Here is a 17109-nt window from a genome sequence, read left to right as displayed (position 1 = left end):
AAATGATATCAAGTATACATCTCAGTATTTTAAATATTCAGAGAGCTGTAATATCATGAATGTAATGGATTCTGTGTCCTGTTGGAAGAAGAGAAAGCCCCGAAGCACGTAGTGATTCACACACAAAGAGCACATAGAAGATCAAATACAAAACAAAGCATTTAACAAGCTACTTTAGTTACGATGGGATTTGAGAAACTAGTAAATTAAACGATTTTAAGATGAAGTTTATGATGTTCTACTTTAATGACAAAATAAACTACGTGATTAAAGTGGAAATTTAGAGGTTAAAGTTGACATTTCGTGCTTTTTTTCCCCGCTGTGTGCCTTTTTTTCTCTGTACCCTAATAAGCTTTCATATGACACTCAGACGGTGGGCTACGACTTGCCTTTTCACATCGACTTTGATATCTGACAACTTCTTTTTTATTTCCGGCACTGTGCGACTTTGTGAACTTGAGCTTTCGAGTTTCTCCGACACGCTATGTCACTCAATCAACTTCCTTTTGGTGTTTATACCACTGTTTAAACCAACAAATAATACGTTTTTCTTTGCCTCAAATTGGTATTCGCTGAAATTCTTCTATTTTCCCCCTGTGCTTTTGCCATTGCCTTTTCACAGAACGCTGAGCTTAAGGGCTATTTATATTGATTTGCATATTCAAAGAGGCGTAATTCTGGGAGGAGACGGGGTGGGACAGCAGGCGCGTGCACGTGTGTTGCATTTCACGCTGACCAGCATTTATGTAGCAGAAGAACGTGGAAGTTGGTGTTTGCACAGATTTATGCATCTGGATTTTTTTGTGCATAAGCAGATTTCGGCTTTTGTCCGTACGCCATGTTAGAGTGTGAATTCTACGCACTGCGTTATGCATGAGGCCCCAGGTGATGTGGGTTTTATCCACACCACTTCAGGGTTTGACTTCCAAAGTCTTAATAACTATGCCACTTTGCTTGACTAGAATGAGTGTGATCTAATTGGAGCATAGCAATATAAATTAGAGCAACTAATAATATTGTAGGGACCCTTGAAGGAACCACACAGGACCCCAGGTAAGCTTTTGGTGGATGCCGGAGCACTTTACTTTATTAATGCAATGCAAGCCCTAATGCGGTTACGCTCTCGTTAGCCTGATGTTAACATCCAAGGTACATCATCAAAACAGGAAAACCACAAGCGCGTATGGCCTCACTTGCTGTTCCAGCTGTCACTCTCACTATTCTGCCTCCGCTATCCCCCTGAATCTCTCCACACTCCTCAGCTAACTCGTTCTCGTTCTGCTCCCACTGCATTGGCAATTATTTTGCCTTATCTGTGCTTCTTGCCCACTCCTGCTGTGGATGCACGGGGTGGAGAAGCACAATCAGTGCTACAAGATTATTCATAAAGTACAATTTTGTCCTCATAGTAGACCACAAACAACTACCCATACATCTCACCATATATTACTGAGCACACAATGCAAATAGTTTGATTTTGTATAAAAATAAAAATGTCAAGGCACAACTTGGAAAATCGGAGCCCTTTTTGTGACTTTGCTAAATCTCTGATGAAACTTGTGGAAGTAACCCCTGAGGAAGACAGAAATTGTTCAATCAATTAGTCTTATTCAGGCACTGGTGAGCACATAGGGATTCATGCATTGCAAGGCAGAAGAGCGAAGTTTCGCTTTTCACTCGGCTTTTTATATTTTCTCCCTCCCCTTTCCCCTTACTTATAAAAAAGCGTAAAATTGTTTACCAAAGTATTTCATCTTATATTGCGCAAATCGGCCCACCGTTTCTGTTTTGTGTATGTGTCAGAGGGGTACTAAAGAAGGAAAGGTCATCTTTCCTTTATCTAACAGGTGCGTTCCTAAATAGGAAGTTGTCCAAGGTCAGCTTACTGTAACCTGTCTTATGACAGATGCCTGTATGAATACCCAAAACAGCTTTGTCAGCTTTTAACCCTCAGTAGCTTGCAAGCAGTTACATTTTCTTTCACAAACACTTGAGGAGACACTTGGGGGGGATTTTTTAGGTTAAAGTCAACACCAAAATAGTGAATCCTACTGCTAGGGCTTGGTAAGTCTGTTGGAAAGTTGTCATATCCACCAAGGGATGAGGCAGTGCACGATCATCGCCATATTTACAAAGTCACATCTTGTGGTGGTGATCATCATGATGACATGTTGGAAAGTAATTTGGCATTGTGTAAACAAACAAAATGAAGATATTATTACACACAAACGTCAAAATCTCACAATCTAATGGAGCCTGCATACCCTCGCACAATCACACATTGTCTCACTGCTATAGAGTGGGATACAATTGGAGTGTTTTACTCTGGACATGTTATAATATACTTAACATCTGTAACTCACTCCACACTAGTAGATTCATAGGATGGCTGAGATTGTTGGGCTGAATGGTCTGTTCACGTCACAATGTTTCTAATATTTACATGTTCTGACACACATCTTTAATTCTTTTTACTTTCATGTATACAAAGTATGGAGAAAGTATAGGAATCGTGAAAAAATTTGACCTCGAGATTTTGATGAATCTTCACGTTTTAGACCTTCCTGAGTTTGTGTGTCAACACGATAACTCGAAAACGCTCTGAGCTGGTCAATGAGATTTTGTACACCTGCTTTATATCAAAAAATAAGGAATCCTATCAACTTTTGGGCCATTTCCAGTAATCGGAAGTGATACTTTACCTGCACACATTTCGGATTTTTTCAGGTAAACTATGGCTATAAATAAAGATATATATTATTTGAATGTTGTGTGGATATTAGAAATGGCGAGAAATAAGTTGATATGAAATTTGAGAAAAATCACGCAACCGGAAGTGCTATTTTAACTGAATACTTTCGCAAATTTTCAAGTAAACTATGCTTATAATTTACAGATAGCGGGATTGGCTCCAGCAGACCCCCGTGACCCTGTAGTTAGGATACAGCGGGTTGGATAATGGATAGATGGATGGATTCAAATTTTGTATCGATATTTATAATGATAAAAAACAAACAGATATGAAATTTGAGAAAAATTACTCAACCGGAAGTAGTATTTTTTTTAAACAACCATCTGAATTTTTTGTATCATGGAAGTATGAATGTGTACACGATATTAAAAACTATTCAATACAACACGTATTCTTTCAATATCTATTACTATCATTAGTTTAACAATAATGTGTAATCATTGAACATGCCATGTAAATATAAATATGTAATGGGAACAATAAGCTGCTATGTCCCCGTCGTGCTCCTGGTAATAAAATTTATATTTTTATTTATTTCCGCCATCATTATTACAATTAAATCAGCGTTTCTCAACCTTTAAGTATTTGCGACCCGAGTTTTCATAACAGTTTTAATCGCGCCCCGCCCTAACATTTTTTTGAAACGTAGATATATATTTTATTATACCTACTTAACTTTTATCGACATTTATCTTACTCTATATTTATTGTTCTAGTATCAGAATGTAGTTTAAGTGAATTTGTTTTGGTTTCAACAGATGTTTTTTCATATTTTTGATTCTTGTTTTCTTTTTTTCACATCTCCGCGCCCCCCTTTTTGTTACTTCGCGCCCCCCTAGGGGGGCCCGCCCCACAGGTTGAGAACCACTGAATTAAATGCAATTTTACCGATAGCAATTTATTGCAACAAGTATTATATAATACTAACACTTTTTCTATGTTTTTAGGTGACTATAACTCTTTTTACTTTCCATGTAATCGAGGTAATGCATATACAATTAATGAACAAATTCCACCACCGTTTCCGACCTCTGTAAGTGTGAAAATATTTTAAATATAAAGTTTGATCATAAATAGAGATAATTGACTGTGTATCGATGTTATCAATTAGTTATGATGAGAAACAAAGAGATATGATATTTGAGAAATATTGCACGACTGGAAGTGCTTATGATGACCTCTTCATCTATCTCCGTATTTGACAAAGTCGAGCGGAGCGCACTACCGATTTTTGTGCATACAAACCCATAATTAAGTCAGACCTCACCAAACAGCAGAGAAACACACAAACATTCCCGTTTCCTGAGTTGGACTTCAATGTTTCACTCCAGATGATTGTGCTTTTGTTGTTTCCGCTTGCCTGCAGGTGAATGAGATCCTTATCACCCTCGATCTAATGGAGTGCACGCACACTCGCACCTTGTACCTTTCTGGGGGACAGAGGAAGCGTCTTGCAGTTGCAATGGAGTACATAAGGAACCCCCCAGTTATGTTTTTGGATGAGCCAACGAGGTATTTGCTGATTTGGAAGCGTTCACTTTTGTCGCCTCCTCAACACCTTGGTGTAACATGTTATCCCTTCTCCCATTATCCCTCCAGTGGTCTTGATAGTAATTGTTGTTTCCAAGTGGTTTCCCTCTTGAAGTCTTTGGCGCAGGGTGGGCGCACAATCATCTGTACCATTCACCAACCAAGTGCTGAGATCTTTGAGATGTTTGACAAGGTGAGTCTCTCTGCTGCCTCCAGAGGCCATTCTGTATGCTGCATTTGACTCTCGGCCACAGGGCACGTTTGTTCTGCTCCTGAACACAGCTACCCTTACAGTCTGAAGTTTCCTCAATTTATGTCTTTCTGCAGGTATACATCCTATGTCAAGGCCAGTGTATCTACGATGGCACCGTACCCTACCTCCCCACATTCCTCATGAGCTTTGGTCTGCACTGCCCTGCACACCACAACCCGGCTGACTTCAGTAGGTATCTTGCGCAGACCCCGGATTGGCACAGCTATGTCTAACTTGCCAGTCAGATCACTGAGACGTTCTATTTAATATTCTCAATGTCTTCTTTTTCTGTTTCCGTTATGTCTTCTAGTTATTAAAGTGGCATCAGGAATATATGGTGATATGACCCCTACCCTTGTCAATGCTGTGAAGAATGGCATGAGCACCACAGAGCAGCAGAAAAGCATTAGCAGCAGAAAAGAGTCCGTCTCCCCCCATCACAGTCAATATCCGATTGAGAGCACCCCCACAGTATGCATGTAAACAATAGTTATAGGCTCGTTGTGGTCCAAGCACTGTGAAGTGATGCTAATTGTCTTTCTGGTTGTGTCACAGCAGGATTTGGACCCCATGGAGAATAATATGTATGTTGCCAGCACCCTCACCCAGTTCTGTATCCTGTTCAAGAGGTCCTTCATCTCTGACTACAGAGATCCGGTAAGACACCCATATTGGACGTCCCTAACGTTTCTCTTATCCCCTTCGTGTCTACCTGTCTATGTTGCATTTTCTGACTGCCAGCCTGTCTCCATTCTCTTAGCACTCATCCTAAAGTTGTCAAGCACAGAGAAGTCAAGATTTTTTTTCTTGAGCAGGAGTTTAATTTATTCAATCTTTAGACAATCTGGGAAGACCCCTGCACCTAATGAATTTGTTCACTATGTCAAGTACACTACCAATGAGCATGTCTGAGACCACTTTAAAATATTCTATTGGGATTGGGTCAAGGATACAAGTGGAAGGTTTAAGTTGAGAAATGTAATCTATAGAGTTTGGGTCAACCTACTTCAGGGAATTAATGTATTTCTCTAAAAGGGAGCTCACCGAAGGTTCGCCAGAATTTGTTTTGGAGGGCTTCTATTATGTTTCCTTCTAATAGGTTTTTTTTTTTTTTGCTCATAAAATGTGGAAAAATTCTCACCAGTTCGTTCGTTGACTGAACTGGGTTTAGAAGACGACTCAAGTGTAAACTAGGAGCCTTAACTACATGCTGTGGACCACTACACTCCTAAACCCCAGGCACAAGTTCTGGGTTGAAATAATAATTTATTTTATTATTAAATAACTGCAATAGATTTCTCAAAGTATGCACAAGAACAATATACTTTTTTCTATTGTCTAATTTCCCCCTCCACACCTCCCAGGTGAGATTTGTACGTCCTCCGCACCCGATTCCAACTTTCCTGGATTGAGTCGAGTGACCCCAGAGCACTTATGGTGCTAGGGTATACCCTGCTGAAAGTACTTCCGGTCTCAGAATTCTCTGAAAGAAGGGATTGCAAATCCCAGCAGCTACCCCTGACAGCCCCACAGAATGTAACAGGGCTGCCCTACAGGATTACAGGTCCCAGCATGCCTTGTGGGTGTCTGTGAGGGAATCCTAACCCAGGGATGCTGCCATTTAGTGTACATTAGAGCAGAATCACACCCCAAATCTACCATTATCATGGCCCTCCAACAGGGATGCCAGCATAAGTATGTCTGCTAAGGATTTTCCTTCCTTTCTTCCCGCCAGGGGTGTATTATCCTTTAAACAAAATAAGCACCTGCTTAGGGCATCAAGGGAAGGGGGACACCACAGTAATTTTCTCGATTTACCATGGACCGTATGGTGCAAAACTGCAAATGGTGCAGGATTCTACATTGCAAATTGTGTGTTGTATATACAACAATGAAAATGATAATTGTAAAAATAGAGGTTAATGATATATATTTACTGTATCTTTGCAACAAACAACTGTCCATATGTTTTTTGAACTTTAGAACATTAGAACACTCTAGACGAGAACAGGCCATTCAGCCCAACAAAGCTCACCAGTCCTATCCACTGGTTTCCTCCAAGAAAACATCAAGTCGAGTTTTGAAAGTCCCTAACGTCTTACTGTCTACCACACTACTTTGTCTCTTATTCCAAGTGTCTATCGTTCTTTGTGTAAAGAAAAACTTCCTAATATTTGTGTGAAATTTACCCTTAACAAGTTTCCAACTGTGTCCTCGTGTTCTTGATGAACTCATTTTAAAATAACAGTCTAAATCCACTGGACTAATTCCCTTCATAATTTTAAACACTTCAATCAGGTCTCCTCTTAATCTTCTTTTGTTTAAACTGTAAAGACTCAGCTCTTTTAGTCTTTCCTCATAATTCATTCCCTGTAGCCCCTCAATCAGCCTAGTCGCTCTTCTCTGGACCTTTTCTTGCACTGCTATGTCCTTTTTGTGGACTGAAGAACAAAACTGCACACAGTACTCAGAAATCTTGGGAATACAACAGAATTAGAATCTGATAGCTGCCTCACAGTCCACCGAGACTCACATAGTCGTTCTTGTCTTGGTCATATCAGTTGTCCCGGTCAGTCGTCCGCTGAGGGTGAGTACAGCTCATATATGGGGGCACCAACATCTTTTAAGTACTTAAGGGACCCTAAAGGTCTTAATCCGGCCTTGATTCTTGCTTTATTCTTTTTTTATCTTTCAAATAGATCCATCCATTATCCAACCGGCTATATCCTAACTACAGGGTCATGGGGGTCTGCTGGAGCCAATCCCAGGCAGCACAGGGTGCAAGGCAGGAAACAAACCCAGGGCAGGGCGCCAGCCCAGTGCAGGGTGCACACACACACGCGCACAAACTAGAGACAATTTAGAATTATCAGTGCACCTAACCTGCATGTCTTTGGGAGGAAACCCATGCAGACACATGAACATGCAAACTCCACGCAGGGAGGACCCGGGAAGCAAACCCAGGTCTCCTTATTTAAAGGCAGCAGCACTACCCACTGTGCCACTGTGCCACCTTCAAATAGATCAATTTTTATAAAAATAGGATTGAAAACAAATCACCCTCCACCCCTAAGAAAGAGAGCATGGCCAGCAGAGTAAAACTTGGAGCTAGTAAAAATAAGGAAATAGATTAATTAATAAGTTAATAAACATAAATGGAGAAGAAAAAGAAAAGGGGAGATAATCTGCTTCCTCAGTGCGTTAAAAGCTTATTCTAAAATGTTATTGATTAGATCCTGCCAGGTTTTGAAAACGTTCTACACAGAGCCTTAGTGAGAATTTGATTTTTTTCAATTTCAAATAGTAAAGAACATCAGATACCCACTGACTTAAAAGAGGTGAGTTAGGATTTTTCCAGTTGAGCAAGGTAAGCTTACGTGCCAATAATATAGTAAAGGCAGTCACAGTTTGTTTGTCCTTCTCCACTTTAAGCCCCTCAGTGAGCCCACCAAACACAGCTGTTAGCGGATTAGGAGGAATTGTGAAACCAAGGCTGTCTGATAGGCATTTACAAATTTTGGTTCAGAATGATGTTAATTTGGTGCAGACCCATAACATCCAGGTTAGATCTCGCTCTGGAAACATTTTGGACAATTTTAAGCGAGACAGATGTGCTTGATATATAATTTTAAGTTGAATAATTGTATGCTTTGCACATATGGAGCTCGTATGAATTCTCTGCATTGCTACCTTCCACTCCTTTTCTGAGATACTGAGTGAGAGATGCTTTTCCCACTGTCCTGCTTTTTCTTCCCCGGCCTCCTGGCCAGGCAATGGACTGGAACCAATCCTGGCAGGGACACCAGCCTGTGCGTGCTGTCTAGGACAACGCAGATGTATAAACAGCACCATGTTTCCAAAATAGTGAATTTTGAAGACAGGCTGGTTATGCAGGAACCAGAATCATGAAGGAATGGCTGAATATAACACAAGAAGTGCAAAATATCTGTAGTGCATCTGTTCATCAGGTATGTCACCCCACTCAATGAGAATATTATACTCACCCTGCCTTCAGTGCATTATGTTAATGCACTGACACGGGCACAGTTCTCCTTCTGTCAGCAGACTCTCAGTTTCTCTGCTGTGACATTGACCAAACATTGTCACCTAGTGATTAGCCGAATATTGACATGCTGATTGAATGAGCCGCCACAAGTGTAAATGCATTTTGTTCACTGATGGAGTATGTGCTCTACATTGTGGTCTGCACGCCGGCTTCAGGAGGTACGGTAAGTATTAACAGGGCTCACCTCGTCCCTGTATCTTTGTCCAGTCCATTCTTTTCCCTTTAATTTGCAGAATCTTCCCTTTTCAAACTCTGATTTGTTTGTCTTTTTAGCTCTTCTACACATCGGCTCTCTTTAGTTTGATTTCTGACGTGGTCTTATTTCTGTCTCTTGCCCAGATGCTGACTCTTGTGAGGTTTGTGTTTCACATTGTGATTGGCCTCCTGTTTGGATTGGTGTACCTAAACATTGGAAATAACGCACAGAAGGTCTCTTATAATCTGGGCTTCATCTTCCTCTCTGTGCTTTTCATCGTGTTTACTGCACAAGCCCCTACAGTCCTCACATGTAAGAAAATCATATGAAACGGGGAGAAGGCCCCGATAATGCAGAAACACAAGTGGCTGATCTTTGCTTTTGCTTTCTCAGTTCCTATGGAGATGTCTGCTTTGACAAGAGAATACCTGAACTACTGGTACAGCCTCAAGGCCTACTACCTAGCCAAGACCATGTCAGATATGCCCATCCAGGTGAACTGCTACCCAGTAGAATATCCCCATGAGCAGACCGTATCCTGTGTTCTGAAGGTAATTCATGATGTTTTGTTTTTCATAGATCATCTGCCCAATCATCTACTGCTGCATCGTCTACTGGATGACCGGCCAGCCTCCTGAGGCCAAACGCTTCTTCCTGTTCACTATTATGTTAACCCTCACAGCACTCATGGCCCAGTCACTGGGTCAGCTCATTGGAGCCATGTGCAAGTCTTTGCTGGTATGTACCTTTTCATGTAAGCTTTACACAAATGTTATTACTGACCTCATCCTGCCAAAATTTGATTGGATTTGATAAACTTCATATAACATGTGATGGTCTGGGTCACCTCCATGCTACCTCATTGCTTCCAGGAGACTCCTGAACCATCAATAGTCATGAAGTGTGATGAGCTGGGTAAATGAGGACACACACTGTCAGCAAGGGGTTAGTGCAAAAGTGGCAAGTGCTTTTATTAACGTCCGTAAATAAACAGTGTCCAGACAAAGAGTAGATGACAAAGAAGAATGTCGTAAAAGAATTCAAAAACATTGGCGCGATACACATGCAGAGCTGCAGGTTAGAGATAATAGAAGTAGGAAAATACGAAAGCCTCAAAAAAAGGATAGTAAAGATTGCATTAGCGCAAACAAACTGAAAACATTACTCGGTGAAATAACGGAACAGCTAAAAGAGATTGAATAGTGTTTGAGGATGCCTGGGGGAGATGAGAGACAAGGCAGTGAGACAAAAGGACAACTGCTGTACAGGCTTTTAAATTTTCAAAGTGCTGCATGAGATGGAGAGCATGCGGCACGGCAACAGCAGCAGCAAGCCAGCAGCTGATCATGGTAAAACCTGGTGATCAGGTAAAAAATAAAAAACTGTATTTGTTTCCGATTGTATTATTGTATTACTGTTTTCAAGGTGGTTTCGGAGGAGCGACCGTGTCTACTTAGGTGCGTTCAGCCCCTCTCTTCACAACAGTGCATAGCACAGTTTGAGGTGGCATTTGAGCAAAGCGAGCAGGGGGCAAAGCCCCCTAGTATATATATATAATATATTCACCAGCCACTTTATTAGGTACACTTGTTCAACTGCTTGCTAACGCAAATATTTAATCAGCCAATCACATGGCAGCAACACAATGCATTTCAGCATGTAGACATTGTCAGGACGACCTGCTGAAGTTGAAAGTGAGCATCAGAATGAGGCAGAAAGGTGACTAAAGTGACTTTGAACGTGGCAGGGTTTTTGTGCCAGACAGGCTGGTCTGAGTATTTCAGAAACTGGTATTTTCACACACAACCATCTTTAGGGTTTACAGAGAGTGGTCCAAAAAGGGAAAATATCCAGTGAGTGGCAGTTCTCTGGGTGAAAATGCCATGTTGGTGCCAGAGGTCAGAGGAGAATGGCCAGACTGGTTCAAGCTGATAAAAAGGTGCAGTAACTCAAATAAGCACTCATTACAACCGAGGTATGCTGAAGAGCATCTTTGACCACACAACCTTGAAGCAGGTGGGCTACAGAAGCAGGAGACCACACCGGGTGCCACTCCTGTCATTTTAGTACAGGCAACTGAGGCTACAGTTCACACGGGCTCACCAAAATTGAGCAACAGAATACTGGAAAAATGTTGCATTGTCTGATGAATCTCAATTTCTGCTGCAACATTCGGATTGTGGGATCAGAATTTGGTCTCAACAACATGAAAGCATGGATCCATCCTACCTTGTATCAACAGTTCAGGCTGCTGGTGGTGGTGTAATGGTCTGATTGTTATTTTCATGGCACCCTTTGAGCCCCTTAGTACATATTGAGCATCATTTAAATGCCACAGCCTACCTGAGTAGTGTTGTTGACCATGTCCATCCTTTATGACCACAGTGTACCCATCTTCTGATGGCTGCTTATAGCAGGATAATGCACAGATCTCAATCCAATAGAGATCTCCAATGGGAGATTCATATCATGAATGTTCAGCTGACAAATCTGCAGTTTGTCAATTTGGACCAGAGGAATGTTTCCAGTGGGCGGCACGTTGGTGCCTCGCAGTTAGGAGACCCGGGTTCGCTTCCCGGGTCCTCCCTGCGTGGAGTTTGCATGTTCTCCCCGTGTCTGCGTGGATTTCCTCCAAAGACATGCAGGTTAGGTGGATTGGCGATTCTAAGTTGGCCCTAGTGTGTGCTTGGTGTGTGGGTGTGTTTGTGTGTGTCCTGCAGTGGGTTGGCACCCTGTCTGTGGTTTGTTTCCTGCCTTGTGCCCTGTGTTGGCTGGGATTGGCTCCAGTAGACCCCCGTGACCCTGTATTCGGATTCAGCGGGTTAGAAAATGGATGGATGGATGGAATGTTTCCAGTACCTTGTTGAATCAATACTACAAAGAATTATGGCAGTTCTGAAGGCAAAAGGGAGTCCAACTGGATACTAGCAATATATACCTAATAAAGTTGCTGGTGTGTGTGTATAAATATATATTATAAAAAAATCCTGGGATGAGACATGACTTTTTCAGAGAGATACTTTCATGTCACGTGGGAGAAGACTTTGTGCCAAGAGATTTAACCACACCCAGAGCCGGAAATAAAAGACAGAGAGTAGATGATAAAGTAGAACGTCGTAAAGTCAAAAATGCTGGTGGGATACACATGCAGAGCAGGTTAAAGATAATGGAAGTACTAAAATTCGAAAGTCTCAAGAAATGATAATAAAGATTGCATTAGCACTAACAAACGGAAATTATTATTCAGTGAAATAACAGAACAGTGAAAAGAGATCGAATATATTGTTCACATTTAAACTTTAAGTCGGAGACTTGTAGATCGTCTAATTCATGTTGCCATAAGGGAAAAGTAGTTTGTCTTCCCAATGAAGATGCGTATCTGCGAGAATTAAAAGATTTGTTGTTTGGTGAAAGTGAAATCCACATACGCGACCGGCAGAGGGGGTTGGTGATCGAAGCCCCCTAGTGTGTGTGTGTATATATATATATATATATATATATATATATATATATATATATATATATATATATATATATATATATATATATATATATATATATATATATATATATATATATATATATATATATATATATATATATATATATATATATATATATACTGTATATACAGATAGATAGATAGACAGATAGATAGATACTTTATTAATCCCAAGGGGAAATTCAATATATATATTTGTAGCTAGTAATCCACAAAGGGACAAAATGAATCATGTATCTTAAAATGATTTTTTTATTCCTAAGCTTTAGACAACCTACCAAGTTTCATCATCAGAGGAAAATGATAAGACATAAAGGAATCAAAGGCAATATGAGGGGGCCGAAGTGTCGGGGGTGGGATCAAAGAGGTGGGGTTTGGAAGGTGCTGGTCGGCTGGTCGTAAAGTCTTTGTTATTATTTAGGTGTCCTTCTTTTTAAGCCTGCATATATTGGGTTGATGTCCAAATGTCTGTCTATTAAACTTGCATCCTACACTTTCTCAAAGTGGCCTGAGTCGACTGCCACACATTTTCACCAGTAGCTGTCCTTTCAAAATTCTGTTACTGTGAGTGTGCAGCTGATATTAAAAGAAGCTAAGTGTGTTCTTTCTTTGGTGTTTATTTTCCTTTATTCATCTTAGAAACACTGCTGTACCGATAGGGAAGGATATAATAGTTTATATTGTTTTTATTTTTTTTACAATTTATAAATTGTAGATGCCTTACCTGAGAAGAGTTTGAAAATCTTGTAGTTTTTGTAGTTATTTTTGTGAATACTCCTTTCTGAGTATGTATTTATGTAGTGTCTTGAGTTTCCAGTTTGTCTGGCCCCGATGAATGGGTTGAGTCCCGAAACGTGTTGGCCTGATGGACAGTGATGTGAATATTCATTGTCAGAAGTTTAAATCCTGGATACTGTGGCTTTGATGACCACCTGGACAGTGTTACTTATAATTAAGGGTTGTTTACCTGACCTGATATAATTTGGTGAATATGTTTAAGATGTTGGAAGCCTGTGTGCTCAGGTTATAATGTTAAAAAAATGTTTGTATTTGTAGTTAAGAAAAGTACTGGTGTAACAGAGGTTGGCTGAATTAAAAATGTTTTGACCTTGTTGTTCTTTATGAAGTTTCAGAGTTAGTTTTACGCCAGATGTACATCTTTGAAGTGTGACCAACATGTTCTGTTTTGGTCTCATCTGACCATAAAACCTTCTCCCCCATCTTAACTGGTCTTTCTCATGCTTTGTAGCAAATGCCCTACATGCTTTTATGTGGATCTTTGTTTAAGGAATGGCTTCTTTCTTGCTAACATTCCTTAGAGACCTGTTTGATGGAGAGCTCTTGGAATTGTGGAGCCCTGCACCTTCACTCCAGTTTCAGCCAAAGAGCATTGCAGATTTCTGAGAGTGGATTTTTATTCGCCTCTCTCAGTCGACATCTTGTTCTGATGTTTAGTTTGGTGGGACAGCCTGCTGTAGTAAGAGTCTAAGGGGGCTGTGATGAACCTTCCACTTTTTGATGAGGGATCCAGCAGGGCTTAGTGGGACATTAAAACTCTAAACCTGCCTTGTGCATTTCAACGACTTTATTTCTACCATCAGCAGAATGCTCCTTTGGCTTCATTTCTGCAGTGATTGTCCAACAAAGACTATGACCCTTACAAAGGGGCCTTTTTATATCCAGAGAGAGAGTTTTACCTAATTATATTTAATTATGACTGTCAGGTTTGTGTCGTTTGTGATTGATTTGTCATTTGTATAAATCTGGAGCTTATGAAGCACAGACATCTAAATACTTAGGCAAATGTGAACCTCGGAGTTTTTCTTCTCCAGTTAAATATCTTCAGAAAATGGTTTATTTTGATATATCTATTATAAAAAAAAATCTTGGGAGAGAGACTAGGGAGACAAGACGTGATCTTCTCGGAAGACAATTTGACGTCCCGCGAGACAAGGCAGTAAGACATTTAAAACAAGTTCACGGACATCTAACCTCACAGTTGTTGGAATGCTTTTGGCAGACAGACATCATGTGATCCCATCTCGACAAGCGACAAGCAGAACACGCATGTCACCAGCAGCAGCAAGCCAGCATATGATCCAAGCGCATCTCCTCAGTGTGCATTCATCTACCCCCCACCCACCACCCCTTCACAACGCGAGCAGCAGAGACATGAAGTGGCAAAAGGACAGCTGCTGTACAGGCTTTGAAATGATTGATGTGCAGTGCGACAAGCAGAACACGCAGCTCGCCAGCAGCAGAAAGACAGCAGCTGAACAAACGGCATCTCCTTAGCATGAGTTCTGCTGCCACCCCTTCACAATGCACGCAGCGTTACGTCCTGTGAGACAGAGATTTAACCACAGCGGGGCCGGAAATAAAGGACAAGTAAAAATAAAAGTGAAAATAATGCATATGTAACAATTCCCATGAAAATAACAATCTCTTGAATTTGTATATCCTGTAAAACAAACCCCCTAGTGTGTGTGTGTGTATATATATATATATACATATACTAATTGTATTATAAAATAAAATATTATATCATTCCCTATTGATATGGCAGTAATTTTAAGATCAAGAATGAAAAACACTAAAGAAAGAACACACTTAGTGTCTTTTAATATCGGCTGCACACCCACAGTAACAGGAATTTTCACAGGACAGCTACTGGTGAAAGCGTGAGGCAGTTCTGGGGTTCTTGCAGTCAGCTCAGGCCACTTTGAGAAAGTGCAGGAGGCAGGTTTCCTCGGTACACATAGGAGCGATGTCTTCCATCTGTCCGTAGGTGAGCTCTACTGTTAAGTGCATTTGCCAGAGCTTTAGACTTTTTCTTATGGTCTTTGTGTACAAAATAAGAACATGATCTTGCCAAACATGGGATTCATTCACAGGGACACTGTAGACAGCAGACAGTGACCCCCTGTCCATATCTATGGACCATCACCAAACAGGGAGCAAGCACATCAGCATGTTTTAATAGCCTGCCTGAGTTGTCTCCAGTCATCTTTTCCCATCGCCCTGTCAAGTTACATACATATTTTTATTTATGGCCTCAGTTCCCCATTTTAAATAAAATAATGTGTATGAAATAAACCTCACAGATCACACTTCAAACCTTTGGCTACAGGTGTCATACCGGTGAACCGATAGATATGAAAGACACTATATAATATATATTGATAGATGCATAGATAAATGTGAAAGGCACTATAAGGTAGATAGATATGAAAGGCACTATATGATAGATAGATAGATATGAAAGGCACTATATAATAGATAGATATTAAAGGCACTATATGATAGATTGATAAATGGATAGATAGATAGTATCATATCTATCTATCATGTAGTGCCTTTCATATCTATCTATCTATCTATCTATCTATCTATCTATCTATCTATCTATCTATCTATCTATCTATCTATCTATCTATTATATAGTGCCTTTCACATCTATCTATCTTCCCCTTCCAACAAAGCAGCATTTTCTGTCACTTACTGAACACTTAAGTCAATTTAGCTCAGAGTGATGTGTTAGTGGAGGCAGTAAGCTCAGTTGACATTCGATGGTCTTTCTTCTTTCTCCCAGGTCGCCGTCATTATAGCTCCTAGCATAGCCATTGAAGCGTCCATCTTCAGCGGCTTCTTTGTCTCTTATAACACAATCCCTGTATACCTGCGGTGGGCTACGTATGTGTCCTACATGAGGTGAGTGGAGTGCGGAGCATTTAGTGGCAGTGATCTTAAGAGTCAAAGGATGGCCTCTGATTCTGTTTGCTCTCCCAGGTACAGCTTTGAAGGAGCCATAGTGTCCGTCTATGGGATGGGTCGGCCTAACTTGGATTGTGCTATGGACCCCTGCCTACGAGAGAAGCCTGAGACAATTCTGAAAGGGCTGGACATGGAAGATGCTGAATTGTACCTAGACATCATTGCATTAGTCCTCATCTTCCTCTTCTTGCGGCTGGCAACGTTTTTTGCGCTGCGTCACAGGCTCAAATCACAAAGGTAGAGTAAGAAAGAAAAATAAAAGCAAAATGAAGTCCGCTGGAGCAGAAGAATGGTTAGTGGAGCTACTGAATTTCAAAGCTGTGGAGGTCTGCAGCTGGATCCATCTCGAATGATCTGTTGCCGGCTGCAAATGGAGCCATGAGTCTGTCGACTTTTGCTATTTTAGGAAAGTTTATTGCAAATATTTGTTATTACAGAGGCAAAATTAACCCTTTAAACTCAGCCCCATTGTTTTGGACCCACCGGCGAGATCAAACAATACTGCAAAATCAATTATTTCCTCATTATTATAATTAAAGTACAGTGTTTTGCCATTAAAATGCCATATTACCTGCTAAAAACTAAAATCATTTCTTCTCTCAGAGTTGACTGACTGTCACAGCAGCATCTGCCCCGGCTTGAGTGTCCTGATTCAATTAGCAAACAATTTGATGCACAGACTACTATTTACTGAGTGACCGGGTGTTTCAACATTTTAAGATGTCACCACATTCCACTTTTTTATCATGCTTTTTTTTTTTTCGTGTGCAGAATTGGCGCTGTAATTTCTTTCCCAGCCATTTTTTTCCTGCCCTTTAAAATGATCCATGAGTTACGTGTCTTCAGTAATGGATGTGTTTGCGATGGATACTTATTTAAAAAGAGTAAAAGTGGAGAAAAAGAATCCTTTTTTTTCTGTTTGTTTTGGAATGCTTCTAAAACAGTAAAATTAGTGTAAAAGAAAAAGAGGTGGCAAGAAAAGAGTTGGGGTCACCAGCCTAGTCACCCCATCAATTGAATTGTAAAACAAAAAGAA

The 17109-nt window shown here is 40.6% G+C and overlaps 1 protein-coding gene across 1 annotated transcript in view; it reads left to right on the top strand.

Moving 5' to 3' along the window:
- Window positions 1-16864, top strand: part of LOC120543327 (ATP-binding cassette sub-family G member 4-like) — a 27765-nt gene extending 10901 nt beyond the window's left edge. The window contains exons 2-11 of the mRNA XM_039776364.1: window positions 4119-4264; window positions 4352-4475; window positions 4610-4724; window positions 4846-5006; window positions 5091-5192; window positions 8941-9109; window positions 9191-9291; window positions 9377-9535; window positions 15892-16010; window positions 16089-16864. Of these exons, the coding sequence (XP_039632298.1) occupies window positions 4119-4264; window positions 4352-4475; window positions 4610-4724; window positions 4846-5006; window positions 5091-5192; window positions 8941-9109; window positions 9191-9291; window positions 9377-9535; window positions 15892-16010; window positions 16089-16314 (1422 nt within the window). The 3' untranslated portion in view covers window positions 16315-16864. The remainder of the gene's footprint in view (window positions 1-4118; window positions 4265-4351; window positions 4476-4609; window positions 4725-4845; window positions 5007-5090; window positions 5193-8940; window positions 9110-9190; window positions 9292-9376; window positions 9536-15891; window positions 16011-16088) is intronic.
- Window positions 16865-17109: the final 245 nt, after the last annotated feature.

This window comes from Polypterus senegalus, chromosome 13, assembly GCF_016835505.1.
Source record: "Polypterus senegalus isolate Bchr_013 chromosome 13, ASM1683550v1, whole genome shotgun sequence".
Taxonomy (NCBI): domain Eukaryota; kingdom Metazoa; phylum Chordata; class Cladistia; order Polypteriformes; family Polypteridae; genus Polypterus; species Polypterus senegalus.
The sequence above is the reverse complement of the archived record's forward strand: the minus strand, read 5'-3'. Positions and strand labels throughout refer to the sequence as shown.